The 15,201-nt window shown below is 42.5% G+C and overlaps 1 protein-coding gene across 2 annotated transcripts in view; it reads right to left on the bottom strand.

The window, feature by feature from the left end:
* The window catches only part of LOC107658657 (band 4.1-like protein 1), a 174,149-nt gene that overhangs the window by 106,561 nt on the left and 52,387 nt on the right, over nucleotides 1-15,201 (bottom strand). For both annotated transcript variants that reach the window (XM_016447302.1, XM_016447310.1), the window contains exon 5: nucleotides 12,350-12,454. In XM_016447302.1, coding sequence (XP_016302788.1) covers nucleotides 12,350-12,454 — 105 coding nt within the window. The remainder of the gene's footprint in view (nucleotides 1-12,349; nucleotides 12,455-15,201) is intronic.

The raw sequence follows: 15,201 nt of genomic DNA, 5'->3' as shown, positions 1-15,201 counted from the left end.
TCAATTAGAATAAAAGACATTTGGGCTGTTACCAAACAAATGATATCAGTATCAAAATTCATCTTTGCAATGCAGAGGAAACACAGAAGCTGCGTGGGATGAATTTCCCACACAGAGGGACATGAATGCATTTAACCTGCAGTTACAAATGCATAAATAATATTTTGTTATTTTAAACAAAACATTGAATACTGATATTTAAAATTATTTTAAAAACGAAAAGATACTTTAAATGTGAAATTAAAACCGCCAGCAGGTGGCAGCAAGTCACTGTTAAGAAGTGAGTCATTGCGATTGAACCGAATCATTTAAACGGTTGATTCATTCAGGAACGAAACGCCGTCATGTTGCACAGAGACGCAAAATAGCACTGTGGCTGTGTTTAGAAATTTTTGTTGGCAAAATAAAGCAAAAACAGGCAATATAGTGTCTAAAACGTAAGTCTCATAATATTACCTTCTTGTTGACCAACAACAAACTCCTCATATTCAGATGGAAAACACATCATTGAATCCAAAGAGATTGCTTCGCAAGCTTGTAACACAAATCCCCATGTGGAAATTAAAGCAGAGACATATTAAGCACACGATCAGGAGAAAACATGAGAGAGAAATCTGTAGTCTTGTTTTCCATAGCTTGAAGTTCAACATCAGATCCCCAGGATGCTAGCATGTGCCTCAGCAGCCGCAGGACGAGCAACATGGGGAAAAGCCGATTTGCTTTCTTTCCTCATAAAGAACAAAGCACCTTCATTTTAAAATGGCCTCAATGTGGGGAATTAAGCATGGCTTGAGTGTGACTGAAACCGAGACATTTAACACAATGTGTCATCTCAGTGGGCAGTGCTAGCACTATCTGCCAAAAAACTGCATTATTTTACACAGGCTTTAGTCAATAGCCACACCACAAAAAAAAAACGATGCATTGCTGAAGTGAACCTATGAAAGGGGACTCCACAATGCTGCCACAATTATAGAGTGTTGGAAGTATCTACCAGATATGCTGTATGTCCTCAACAAAGCAACATGAATTAAGCTTCATGTCACAATATAAAAGACAGTACAAAGATGTGATCTTGACAGCACTTTTAAAATCTGCTAAAAAATACAAGCCTCAGCTAAAGGTATAAAACTGTCTTTAGCTCTATTACAATTATCTATTATCCTGCCTTCCACGGGTCTCAAACAGAAAAGAGGAACAGAACAACTGTTTCATCTTGCAGTAAGTATTTCGAATATGTGTTATTCCAGCCACTGGCAGAAGGGTCTGTTTTGAAATGATCATTTAAAACATATCCCAAAATTTAATTTGTCAGAGGATTTTCTTTTATGTGGAGACTTAATTCTTAGTTATGTTTAATTTATGAATCAGATCATTGTCTTACGATTAGACAGTAATCAGTCAATTTTTATTCACATGCATGATGCCACTTTATCTTTACAAGACTGTCTGGGAGACCTGTAATGAGAAAGTGGCATCACGATGTGATGTCTAATGTACTCGTTGAGAAGCCTGGCTTTTAATAATAATTGTTCAGTTATCCACTACAATGGCAAGAATAAGTTTGTGAACCCTTTGAAAATACCTGGATTTCTGAATTGATTACTCATAAAACGAGTAAGACGAATTCTGAACTTCATTTAAGTTACAATTATAGACAAACACAATCTGACCTAACTGTTATAGCATATAAAATATTGTACTTTTTAAAATTGTACTGAAAACACAGGGTGACCATTTTTAGAGCAGGCTGGATAAACTATCTTTGTGTTTTGACTTCTGCAAAAACTAGCTGGAGTCAAATAAAGAGATGAGATTGGAAGTACGGATCACACAGGTGCCCTGCCTTTTAAACAAAGGCACACAAATTCTGGTTACTGAACAACACAATGCAGCCTGGAATGGTCATGAATTTAAAAGTGAAACCTGTACTTTTTCCATTAAAAATAAAAAAAAAAAAAAAAAAAAAAAGGCTAAACAAGCATTGCTAAAGACCTGGGTGTTCACTAATATGGAACATTTTGGACTGTTTTTTGGAAGTTTAACTTTTTTGGCAAAAATGCATAGTGTTTTGTTTAAAGGAAAAAGACATGGTATGGTATGGTATAGTGCTACTGGACATTTTGCAATCATTGAAGGAGCAGTGAATGAAGGAACAGTGAATTCAAAAGTTTATCAGTGTATCAAAAGTGTGTCAAGATATTTTACAGGAGAATGTCAGGGCAGCAAATCATGTCTTGAAGTTTTAGAGAGGTTGGATGATGCAACAAGACCAAGAAATGGAAGAAAATATTTATAATATTTGTTTTCCTGTGCCCTGACCTTAGGCCAATTGACAACCTAAAGAGGGCTGTGCTATCATGACAACCCAGAAATACAGATAAACAAAAATTTTCAAAGGGTTTAAACGTAATCTTGTCACTGTATGTTAAACTGCTCTTGTGTCTCTGTATCACACCATTTCACAGTCATTGTTATTTTATTTTTGGTGTGCAAAAAGAAAAAGTTACTTTAATGTTACTAGGGTCTAGGGATGTCCCGAGCCGATCTCAAGGATGGGGATCGGGGCCGATCAAGCATTTTTTTTAACTGATCGGCTCTCCTCAGCCCGATCCTTATTTTATGTCAGCTGTCATGTCGTTTTCGTGCAGTAGGAGGTGGCTTATGCATTTAAGTGGGTTTGCCAATCGCCATTGAAAGAAAAAGAAGACCCTCAAATGTGCGTGTGACACGTGACAAACGTGTGTCATACACGTTTGAGATTCCCTGTTCAGTGTATTTGATGCAGACTTTTGTAATGATTTCAAATTTATTGTTTACTTTTATCTGCCGTCAGACTATCTGAGATGTCGTTATCATAGCAACATAGAGAGAGGCAGTGTATCTTACATCTTATATACCGTATATATACATAAACATGCATCATACATATATTTATTTTACTCTCTGCACAACTCTGTATACATTGGATTGATTTTAATAACTTTAATGTACTTCAAGTGTGCACAAAACATAAATTCCTATAGAAATATACAAGTATTGGACTGGGACTCGATATCAGCTGTAGCGTCTGGACCAATCAGACACACCATTTTTCATTTGACCCTTAACCAGGAAATTAACGTTCTTAGAATTGACAGACAGTTGACCCTGAGAGGTCAAGTAAATACTTACAGCGGATCTAAATATTTATAATTAATTATAACTAGTTATGATTAATTATTCATATTTCCCCTTTGAGCTGATTCGCTACACAGCAGATACTCAATATTCAATGACTTGGATCGGATCGGGGCACAAAAAACCTGATCGGGACATCCCTACTAGAGTCTGATACCAGGATTGAATTTTCCATTCTGGCTCTGGCTTGCATTCATACTGAAGGCTCTTTGGAAATTTGACTGCAATTTTTTTGAGTCAAAGCCAAGTGTGAATAAAGCTATATGTCTGGGGTTACTTGACTGCAATCCTGTTCTCTGAAAAATTAAAAGAAATTTTGGTATGGTTTTTATTTTTTTTAAATACATTTTAGTCTCGTCTTTTATCGTCAACAATATTGCATGTTGATATAGTCACAATTATCGTATATTGACCTTATTGATGTCTCGTCATCGTCTCGTCATAGTCATGGGAAAAAAGTTTGTCAACGAACATTTTTCGTCATACTTTTCGTTAGCGAAATTAAAACTACTCTGCGCCTGAGATAGGAGATCTCTCCTGACTGGAATTGTCCACGGCGAGCCGTCAAGCAGGGATATTACATCTGTGAACCACACTCTGGTCAGCCAATGAGCCGCTATCAGTAAGAGGCAAGACCCTTGTTGATGGACCTTGACCAAGAGTCCTGGGAGCAGAGCAACTGGGGGAAATGCGTAAAGATGCAATCTGGGCCACATATGGGCTATCGCGACCAGACACAGGGGAGCTGGAGGAGTCAGAGAGAAGTAGAGGGAACATTATACCTCTGCTTTGTAAATTTTTTTCCTGAAAAGTTTTTCAGGGCCTGAAATACAGCCATCATTTCAAGGAATTGATGTGCCAATCTAGAAGATGACCTCTCCAGATCTTTTGGGCTGGATGGCCATCTAAGACCATACCCCAGCCTGTGCGGGAAGCGTCTGTCATTATCATCTTGCGACGACAACACGCGCCTAGAGTGGGAAACAAGGTAGAACAACATAGAAAGGGTACAAAGTCACTTTCACTTTCAAAATCAACCAGTCGTCTATGTAATTTAAAAAAGCTTCGTCCCCGAAAGAGAACCTCAGGAACTTCCTGTGTTGTGGCAAAATTTCTATATGAAAGTATGCGTCCTTGAGATCAATTGTCACAAACCAACCCCTGGACTGGATCTGAGATACAATTATTTTGATTGTCATCATTTTGAACTTGTATGTTCTGAGGTAGCAGTTCAACCCACGAAGATCCAAAATTGGATGCAACCTTCCATCATTTTTTGGGAACCAGAAAATATTGTATGTACTAGCCCGACACTCTGTCTGGGAGAGGAATTTGTTCAATGGTCCCTTTGTCCGGCAGAGGTTTCAACAAATGCGCTTGTTCCGGTTTCACAGTAGTGGAGACAAAATTGAAAAGCGGAGGATGATACGCAAACTGTATCCTGTAGCCTATCTCTACATTCTTTATGACCCAAGGAGAGATATTTGGCAGTAACTCCCACGCTGCCAGTTTCTCTGAAAGGGGCACTAGTTTTGACACTCCGCTTTGCTGGGGGATGTTAGATGTTCGGTGTCATGAAACATGGCAGGAGACAACCGAACATGTAACATTTGGAGCTGGCCCCCCAAAACACCAGTAGAAACAGACATTGTACAGCGATCCCCTGAGATGCAAGGAAGGAGCCCCTACTCTTTTGGAATTTTTCGTGCTCCTTCCTGAGGGAACACAATCCCACGGTCCTGGGCGCACCAGCCTCAGGAGCTTTTCTTGGTCATAATGACCATTCTTATGTCCGGCTCTCTTTTTGGCTGCTGAGTGTTGCGAACCACTCCCCAGTCTTTACGAGGGGGCGCACAACTCACCACACTCTCCATTCTGGGCTTCTCGCCTCAGAGGAGCCAGACAGATCTGTTGCTTGGCAAAGTTCTTAAAACGCCTCTAAAATATCCCCGCTCGTGCTCAGCTCTTTTAGCAGATCAACATGGTATCTCTGCAGAACTGCCATGGTGTGCAGGGCAGCACCAACCTGACCCACTGCCTGAAGCACTATCCCCACCAGTGTAAATGTTGCTCTGCATGGCTTGGTGGGGAGTGCTGGCTTCTTGAGTGACAATGCACTTCCAGGGGAGTCAAGTCAACTTTATTTATATAGCACTTTATACAATACTGATTGTGTCAAAGCCGCTGTACAGTGTCAAACAGCAAAATATTTTTTTAAATAATGCAAGAGGACAATAATAAAGAGTCATTTTTCCAGGTAAAGTCAGTTCATTGATGATTCAGTGATGTCATCATCCAATTCAGCTCTCGACAGTGGCAAGGAACCAAAACTCCATCAGTGACAAAAATGGAGAAAAAACCTTGGGAGAAACCAGGCTCAGTCGGGAGGTCAGTTCTCCTCTGGCCAGACGAAACCAGCATATATATTTAAGATGGAAAAATGTGGTTTTACAAATGGTAGAAACACGGATGAATATGGCTTACTCCATGAACCTTTCACTTTTCACATTTATTTATATACCGCTTTATACAAAATAGATTGTGTCAAAGCAGCTTTACAGTGTCAAACAGGAAAATAGTTTGTCAATAACGCAAGAGGATAATAACAGTCAATTTTTCAGTTAAAGTCAGTTCAATGATTATTCAGTAATGTCATCATCCAGTTCAGCTCTCTTCCAATAGTATCTCTGCAATCAAGTTGACAATATTGCCAGAAATTAACTGTCCCCAACTAAGCAAGCCACAGGTGACAGTGGCAAGGAACCAAAGATTCATTGGTGACAGAAATGGAGGAAAAAAACTTTGGGAGAAATGCTCCGGTTACTAACGTAACCTCGGTTCCCTGAGATAAGGGAACAAGCATTGTGTATGGGGAAAACTCCTGTTTTACTCTGTACTGAAGCCTGATTTGTTCATGTTTGTGTAGCTGCACAAACCAATGGCGCTTTAGCCCGCCAGAAAGGACGGAGCCGGCGATTATATAAGTCGGCTTACAGCGCCATTTCATCAGATCATTCGACTGAAGCGACAGTCATCGATTTGCGTGCAGCTTATAGCATGGCAAGTGACACAACGCTCGTTCCCTTATCTCAGGGAACCGAGGTAATGTCAGTAACCGGAGTGTTCCCTTTTGAACGTTCACTTCACGTTGAACGCTTGCAAGTCACCCACTCGCTTAACCGATGCCAAGGCAAGGAGGAGGGCCGTTTTAAGCGATAAGGGCTGCAAATCGGCCGAACTGAGCAGCTCAAAGGGGGACCCTCTTAGGGCCCGCAGGACTATAGACAAGTCCCAAGATGGCACGGTCTGAGGGTGAGGAGGATTCAGCCTCCGTGCACCCTTCAGGAACTTAACAATCAGGTCGTTTCTGCCGATCGATCTGCCAACTTCGAGAGAATGGTTCGCTGCGATAGCTGCTCCACAGCTCCGGCCGGGGACGCCAAATCATTCCTTTTGCGTGTGAGAGAAGGTTCCTCCTCAGCGGAATGGGACACGGGGCTGCTGCTGAGAGCTGCACTAGCTCTGGGAACCAGGCCTGGTTCCTCCAGAGTGGGGCCACTAGGAGGAGAGAGCACTTGGTCTCCCTGACCCGCCTGATGACCTGAGGAATCAGGACGATCGGGGGAAATGCGTATAGGCAAGCACTGGGCCAGTCGTGGTCCAGAGCATCTCGCTGTATCGAGAAATAAGTTGGGCAGGGAGAGTTGTCATCTGAGATGAAGCGGTCGACCTCTGCCTTGCCGAAGACTTACCAGATTTTTTGAACCGTTTGAGGATGTAGCACCCATTCGCTCGGGGCTACCTTGCCTCTGGACAGCATATCTGCAGCAAGGTTCAATCTGCCCGGCACGTGACCCGCCCGTAACGAGAGGAGTTCCCTTCATGCCCAAAGGAGGAGGCGATGAGCCTTGGTGATTGATGTAGGCCACCACCGTCATGCTGTCCGACTGGACTTAGACGTGGTGCCCCTTCAAGGTCGGTAGGAAGGTTTTCAGGGCTAAGAAAACCACCAGCATCTCTAGGCAGTTGATGTGCGGACGCCGCTCCAGGCGCCAATGCGCCTGGAGCGCATCCAATGCTGGATTGCCCTCCAACAGGGCGCCCACACCTGAGTTGGAAGCGTCTGTTGTGACTACCTTCCTCTTGGAGGTCAGCCCTAACCTCATTCCTGTTTGAAACAGGCAAGAGGACGTCCAGGGGGCCACGGCCTTGATACAGCGGTGGTCTATCCTGACAAAAAGCCACCCCAGGTGCCAAGCGTGGGGTGGAACACGGGCTTTGAGCAAAAACTGGAGGGGCCGCAAGTGAAGCAGGCCCAGAGGAATTTCCGAGGCAGCGGCCGTCATAAGGCCGAGTAACCTCTTAGGAAGGTTTTCAGGGCTAAGAAAACCACCAGCATCTCTAGGCAGTTGATGTGCGGACGCCGCTCCAGGCGCCAATGCGCCTGGAGCGCATCCAATGCTGGATTGCCCTCCAACAGGGCGCCCACACCTGAGTTGGAAGCGTCTGTTGTGACTACCTTCCTCTTGGAGGTCAGCCCTAACCTCATTCCTGTTTGAAACAGGCAAGAGGACGTCCAGGGGGCCACGGCCTTGATACAGCGGTGGTCTATCCTGACAAAAAGCCACCCCAGGTGCCAAGCGTGGGGTGGAACACGGGCTTTGAGCAAAAACTGGAGGGGCCGCAAGTGAAGCAGGCCCAGAGGAATTTCCGAGGCAGCGGCCGTCATAAGGCCGAGTAACCTCTGAAAAACCTTCAGGGGACGCCTCGTCCCTGGCTTGAGTGATGCCAGTAATCGCTGAATGGTCAGGGATCGCTCCGGCGTAATTCATGCCTGCATTCGGACTGAGTCTAAGATTGTCCACAGAAAGACAGCTCGCTGTCTGGGCAACAGGTGACTCTTGTGCAGGTTGATAACCAACCCGGGGTGCTCTAAGTGGCTGAGTAACAGCTCACTGTGAGCAGCCAACTCCAGTCCTGATCTGGCTAGAACAAGCCAATCGTCGAGGTAGTTCAAAACGCGGATTCCCATCTGCCTCAGAGGGGAAAGAGCCACATCTATGCACTTCGTAAAAGCGCGCGGGGCGAGAGACAGTCCAAACGGACAGACTGCATTTTGACAGGCCACTCCCTCGAACGCGAATCTCAAGAACGGCCTGTGACGGGGGGCTGTGTGGATGCGAAAGTACGCGTCTTTCAGATCCACTGTCAAAAACCAGTCCTCAGGGCAATTGTGTGCGAGAATCTGTTTGATAGTTAACATCTTGAATGGCCGGTGCATACGCGAGTGGTTCAGATGTCTCAGAACCAAGATGGGTCTGAGCCCGTCGTCTCTCTTTGGAATGAGGAAGTAGTGGCTGAAACAGCCTGACTCTCTGTTCGCTGGGGGCACTATTTCCACAGCACCTTTTGCAAGCAATGTCTGCACTTCTTGTCGGAGAACGAGCACTTTGTTGTCCGAAACAGAAGTTTGCATAACACCTCTGATACGAGGTGGCCTGCAAGCGAACTGAAGCGAGTAACCTCCTTGGATTGCGTTTAGAACCCAACTCGACCCGTCCGGTATGGCTGCCCAGGCCGATAGCCGGGATGCGAGAGGATCTATTTTGCGAATGAAGGCTCAAATTTGCAGGCCTGAATTTGCGAGTGAGAGAGTGTGAAGAGGAAATGTGCTCTTTGGTCCGCTACCACAGCAGTAAAATATTCGGGTCTGCACTGCACCTGTAGGGCGTGACCCGCAGAGAACAAAACCCCATCGCTCAGAGGTGTTTGGAGGGCCAAGATCCCCAAGATCCGGCCAAGATGAGAACTAATTCTCTCCTCTTCCTCTCTGCAAGGTTTGCTTTGCTAGACTCAATGCTCTCACAATGAGAGAAACCAGCCCCCGTGAGCGCAGCGTCAGAGTCGGCGTGGTCCAGATGCGTCTAGTCCGAAGCTGTCAATGATAATAATCATTGGTGACAGCATTCTCTTTAATCCGCCTAAAAGATCAAACCTCTCATTAGATGAGGGGTGCTGATGATCCTCACGTGTAAACACACTGGCAGATCAAAGTGAAGCGTGCATCCGTCGAAAAGCCGCTCGTACAGACGAGGGCGCTAATCCTCACGTGTAAACACACTGGCAGATCAGAGTGCTGCGGGGAGAGTGAAACACGCACTGCTGACGTGTAATCACTCAAACCCGGTTGCTCAGCTTCACCGTTTCTTCCTTCGAGGCAACTGGGAGGAGAGAACGTGATAGCGGGAGGGGCGGTGCCATCTTCATTGAAGAAGGCAACCACGAGAGAGCAGAGCGAGACACACACACTCCCATAGTGAGAGTAGACTGTGTCAGTGAGCGCAGCCTCAGTGTAGGCGTGTCCCAGGCGTGCGGCGCACTCAGGTCCAAAGCTGTCAGCGATATAAAATCATAGTGACAGCCGTCCAATCTGATCCGCCTAAAAGGATTTAGCCGCTCAATGTAATGAGGGGCTTTTTTTTTTTTACATGTAAAACAAGCCGGTGGATAAAAGTGTCGGGGGAGAGTGAGCGTGCAAGCTCTTTGCTGGCGTGAGACCACTCGAACCCGGTTGCTCAACTCCTTGACTTCACCATTTCCTTCTCCGAGCTCGCTGAGAGAAGAGAAAAGGGAGAGCGGGCTACCTTCATCGAAGAAGGCACGAGCGGAGAAGAGCGAGATTCCTGCTTTCAAGTGAAAGCAGCCATTCTTAGTGAGCACAGCCTCAGCGACGCACACACAAATGCAATGCTGTCAGCGATATGAAATCATTGATGACAGCATTCTACTCCAATCCGCCCAGAAGGATGGAGCCGCTCAATGTAACGAGGGGCGTTAATCCTTACATGTAAACACACCGGCGGATTAAAGTGCTGCAGGGAGAGTGAGCACTCGGGCTCTTAGCCGGCATGGGATCACTCAAACCCGGTTGCTAAGGCCCGTGACGCCACTGTTTCTTTCTCCGAGCTCACTGAGAGAAGAGAAATGGGAGAGCGGGGCTGCCTTCATTGAAGAAGGTGTTCCGCGAGCAGAGAAGAGCAAGACTCATGCTCTGAGTGAGAGCATTCCGTCTCAGTGAGTGCGCGGCTCTGCGTGGGACTCACTGCCCTTCTGCACAGCCACACTCACGGCGTGACATTTGAAACAACGTAGCTAGGAATTTTGCTCAGAAATGAGCTCTTTTAAGTGCCGGATGGCCACAGGGGAAGGCTTACCGCTTCTTCCACTGCCAGGGCTTTTCTACGGCGGCGAGCTGCAGGCTGAGCTTCTTCCTTCTTCAGCTTCTTGATTGCAGAGTCAGCGAAGAGATGATCCTCGTCGCTGAAGGAGAATGATCTGATGAAATGGTGCTGCGAGCCGACTTATATACACGTCGGCTCCGCCCTTTCTGGCGGGCTAAATCGCCATTGGTTTGTGCAGCTACACAAACGTGAACAAATCAGGCTTCGGTACAGAGTAAAACAGGAGTTTTCCCCATACACAACATGAAGTGAACATTTGAAAGGGAACCAGGCTCAGTCGGGAGGCCAGTTCTCCTCTGGACAGACAAAACCAGCATGGTGTGATTGAACGAGTTATCTCTACATAGAGATCATCAAAGAAGGGGAGAGACCATCGCTGATGCTTTATCATCACGAGAGGAGCGTTCAGAGGCGGCGCTCTCTACTTTTATATCTGCAGAAGCAAGAGATGAGGCTTCCTTTGCCCGATCTGAAGAAATGCCACAGAGCACTTCGGAAGCGGGTGCAAGGACCACTTGATCTGGCGAGAACATGAAAGAAAGTGAAGGACCCGACTCTCGCGCCTCAGCCAGATCAACATGCAAAACCTACGATCTTAATGAGGGAGCGGCGGCTCGCTCCTCCTGAAAGAAAGCAAACCTAGAGCAGAGCACCTTGATGGGAAACGCATTGCAGTGCTCACACATGAGACATGCTTACAGGCTAATTTTCCTAAGGAGTAATCTTCTCTCTCTTTTAACATGATTTGTGTACAAAGTTATTATAGTTTTAATTTAGTTTGGATTTTTTTGTTTGTTAATTTCCAATTATTTAGTTCAGTTTTAGTTATTTTACAAAGTCTGTTTTTATTTTTATTTCTATTTCAGTTAACACAAAGGTATACTAATTGGCAGGGGACAACTTTTTGTAATGTTGTTAAATTATTCCTTATTCAGTCCAGATTGCACATATGTCTTTGCAGTGTATCACTAGATTCACATACAGCATGGCAAACAACACCAAGCACTAATGTTTTTTTGCAAATATTTAATCCTTTACAGGGATAGTTCCCCCCAAAATGACAATACTGTCATAATTTACTCACCCTCATGTCATTCCAAACCTGCATTACTTTATGGAACACAAGATATTTTGGAAGATATTTTGAAATCATGGAACTCTTGGGAGAGCCTGGCCTGGCCTTATTGCTGCTAGCCGCTATATTTTTAAAATTTTGAAGCAATGCATGATGATCTCAGTTTAGTTTTTTGTTTTTGTTTAGTTATTTTGTTTATTTGTTTGTTTTACTTTTTCATTGGATTTTTTTTTTGTTCAGTTAACTATAATAACCTATTTTGTAACATCCTTAATAAGATAAGTCATCCAGTCATCCAGTGTTTTATTATTATTATTATTATTATTATTATTTCTCTGTTCACCAGTTGGTGGATAGAGTAAGCATATCATTCTAATTAAGTGGCTGAAGAAAGTAAATGATTTTATTATTGTCACTTTTTTTCTTAGTTTTGACTACATTTATAAATTAGTTCTATATCATAAGACATGATGTTTTGTGATGATGTTGGCGTGTGTGTGTGTACTGGTATTCACTATGTTATGGGGACCAAATGTCCCCACAAGTATAATAATACCAGTAAATTTTGACCTTGTGAGGACATTTTTAGGTCCCCATGAGGAAGCAAGCTCATAAATCATACAGAATGAAGTGTTTTGAAAATCTAAAAATGCAGAAAGATTCCTCTGAGGGGTAGGTTGTAATAATAATAATTATTATTATTATTATTATTACATGCATACTTCTCATTTAATTGTGATACAATTGTGATCTTACAGAGATATTATTTGTGAGTCTTCTGTCCTGTGGAATAAAACTGAAATACAGTATGTCAGAGATTTAATAATAGAAGCATTTGGAATAGCTCTCTGACCTTTTGGCTGTCAGAATCACTGAAGGTCAAGCCGAAATAGTCCTTCTCCAACAAGTTTAGATGTTCACACACCAGATCCAGGAGAACCTGCCCCTTACACTGTTTCTGCAAAAATAACAAAAAAAGAAATGTGGTAGGGGTAAAACAATTCAAATAAATTATGCAGTTAGCAGACAGTGCAAACAATAACTGATGTTTTGACACTGGTTTATTTGATGGTTTGTTCCAAATCAGAATAATTCCACCCTCCTTGTTACATATGTTTTCTTACAAAAATATATAAGTATTTCTACAAAAAAATTACAACAATAACATTAACAACAGCAAAATGTCCACATATTCTATTTTCCCCAGGTTTCCAATGACTGTGGGTACCCTGAATGTCTATATTTAATTTTATGATTCAGAGTAAATCAAAAATAATTTCTTCCAAGCAAAGTTACAAAGTATGTTCTTATATGATTAACTCCTAGGTACAGTCTTAGATTTGACTGAAAGTCACAAAATGCAAAACATTGTAGGTGCATTTTTTTTTTTAAATGTTTTATAAGAATCTTGTAATGAATGTCATTTCAGTTTTACTTTCTGTGTATGAATTATCCCATATGCAGTAATAACAGAATAACAGAATAATATCCAATCACTGTAAAAGGTTTTGTTGCAAACTCAACTGACTGGTTTCTCTCCTATATGATGGGTCTCTTCAGGCATTATAACTGTGCATGAACTATGCATGAGCTTCTAACTTATGATTAAAGCTGTTTGACCTATTACTACTAAACTCCACAAACTGAACATAAAAATATGGCTGTCAAGTGATTAAAATGTAAATCTAATTAATCACATCATGTGCCAGTTAATTATTTCATTAATTGCAAATTAATCGCACATGAATTTTGGCTCAGAAATTACCCCCCAAAACATAATTTGAAGTCATTATTGTGTTAGATGAGTAAAGCATTGCATAGACGCTCCAAAGATCAGCTTTAGAAAGAAATATTTTTTCATCATTGCATAAAAAATTATTTTTAAAAAATGGGTATTAATACCCATGGACTTAAACAGAGTCAGTTATGTCACGATCTCCAGCTGGAGTGTCCATGAACTCCACTAGAGGGCACTCCACCCCTGACTCTTGCCACGCTCACAGACTACAGTTCCCAAAATCATTTGTCAGACTCATCATCACTTATTGCATTCACCTGTCTTGTTACCTCCATCAGTCTCACCCTATTTAAAGCCTGGTTTTTCACTTATTCATTGCTCAGTATTGTCTAACCTGTAGCATTCCCGTGTTTCTTACCCTGGACTGTTTCCTTGTTTCTGGTTGTTTGCTGCCTGCCCTGACCTTCGCCTGTTTATTGGACTACTCTTTTGTCTCGCCCTGGATTGTACCTGTTTGCTGTTGTTTGACCCTGCCTGTTTTGACCACTCTTTGGAATAAAGCCTGCACTTGGATCCACTACTGCGTTGTCACGCCTCCCCATGTTACAAACATAAATAGTTCAATCAAATGCTTGTCAGTACATTAGATCTGTGCATTCAGTCTCAAAATGACAGGAGCCTAATTAACTTGCCGCTGTCTCTGTCAATTAATGTTCATCAAACAACAAAAGAACATGAGAGAATCATTCACTCTTCTTCACTAAATAAATTTGGTAACTTAGAATCAATGTATATTTAATTCATAGTAAAGATGCAGTGTTTTATTTTTACTTTTGATGACTTTAATACATTTCTGTATAGTTGTCAGGTCTCTCCCCTGACAGCTAGTTCTGTCTGTCCTGTCATTGTCTAATGTTTCTCTGTCCATGTTGTGTTTGAGCACATGGCTCTGTCTTTGTTAGTGTTTGCCATGTGCTCCTCTTGCCCTGCCTCCTTGTTACCAATTACCACACCCCCTTGTTTAGTCCTCGTTTGTCTGAGTGTTGTCACCTGTTCCTCATGTTTTCGCTCTCTTTATATTGTGCTGGCTTGTTTTGCTAGTTCATCTGAATATATACTCTGCTCTCCCTTGTCGCAATAGTTTGTAGTGATGCAAAGTCTGATTCATTTCCGCGAACCGGTTCTTTTCGGACAGATCGGCTCATTGAACCGGTTCAAAAAGCCAATTCATCGGTTCCTGACGTTATCAAGCAATAACGTCTCTACACATTTCTTTTCTAACAACTCAGTGCCATGTTGTATCAATGAAAAATTCAAATAAGTCATTTGTGTCAACACATATTGAAACATTCAAAAAAAGAAAATTATTTGTGTGAAAGCATATTACTGATTATTGCCATATAATTCACTTAAGTTAATGGTGTTTGTGGTCACAGTTTCATTCACGGATCCTTATGTCAGATACGATTGACTGACCAATATTGACTAGCCTACAACTTGGATAAGATTCCTAAAAGTTTCACACGTAGAGCACACATTACAGACATTGATGCACAAGCGTGGATATGTTCTACATGTCTACAGTATAAAGAATGAATAAACCAGTCTTATAAATTCCTTGATTTCGCTTAAGCAACTTTAAATATAATATGCATGCACAATAAACTACATTTACATTTAGTCATTTAGCAGACGCTTTTATCCAAAGTGACTTACAAATGAGGACAATGGAAGCAATCAAAAACAACAAAAGAGCAATGATATACAAGTGCTATAACAAGTGTCAGTTAGCTTAATGCATTACACGTAGCAAGGTTTTTTTTAAATAATAAATAAAAAGAAAACAGATAGAATAGAAAAAGAATAGATCAAGCTAGTGTTAGAGGCCTTTTTTTGTTTTTGTTAATTGTATAATAAATAAAAAGAAAACAAATAGATAGAATACAAAAAGATTAGAGAAGCTAGTT

This window comes from Sinocyclocheilus anshuiensis, unplaced genomic scaffold, assembly GCF_001515605.1.
Source record: "Sinocyclocheilus anshuiensis isolate Anshui unplaced genomic scaffold, SAMN03320099.WGS_v1.1 scaffold1957, whole genome shotgun sequence".
NCBI lineage: Eukaryota > Metazoa > Chordata > Actinopteri > Cypriniformes > Cyprinidae > Sinocyclocheilus > Sinocyclocheilus anshuiensis.
Note: the sequence above shows the minus strand (reverse complement) of the source record. Positions and strands in the feature narration are given on the sequence as shown.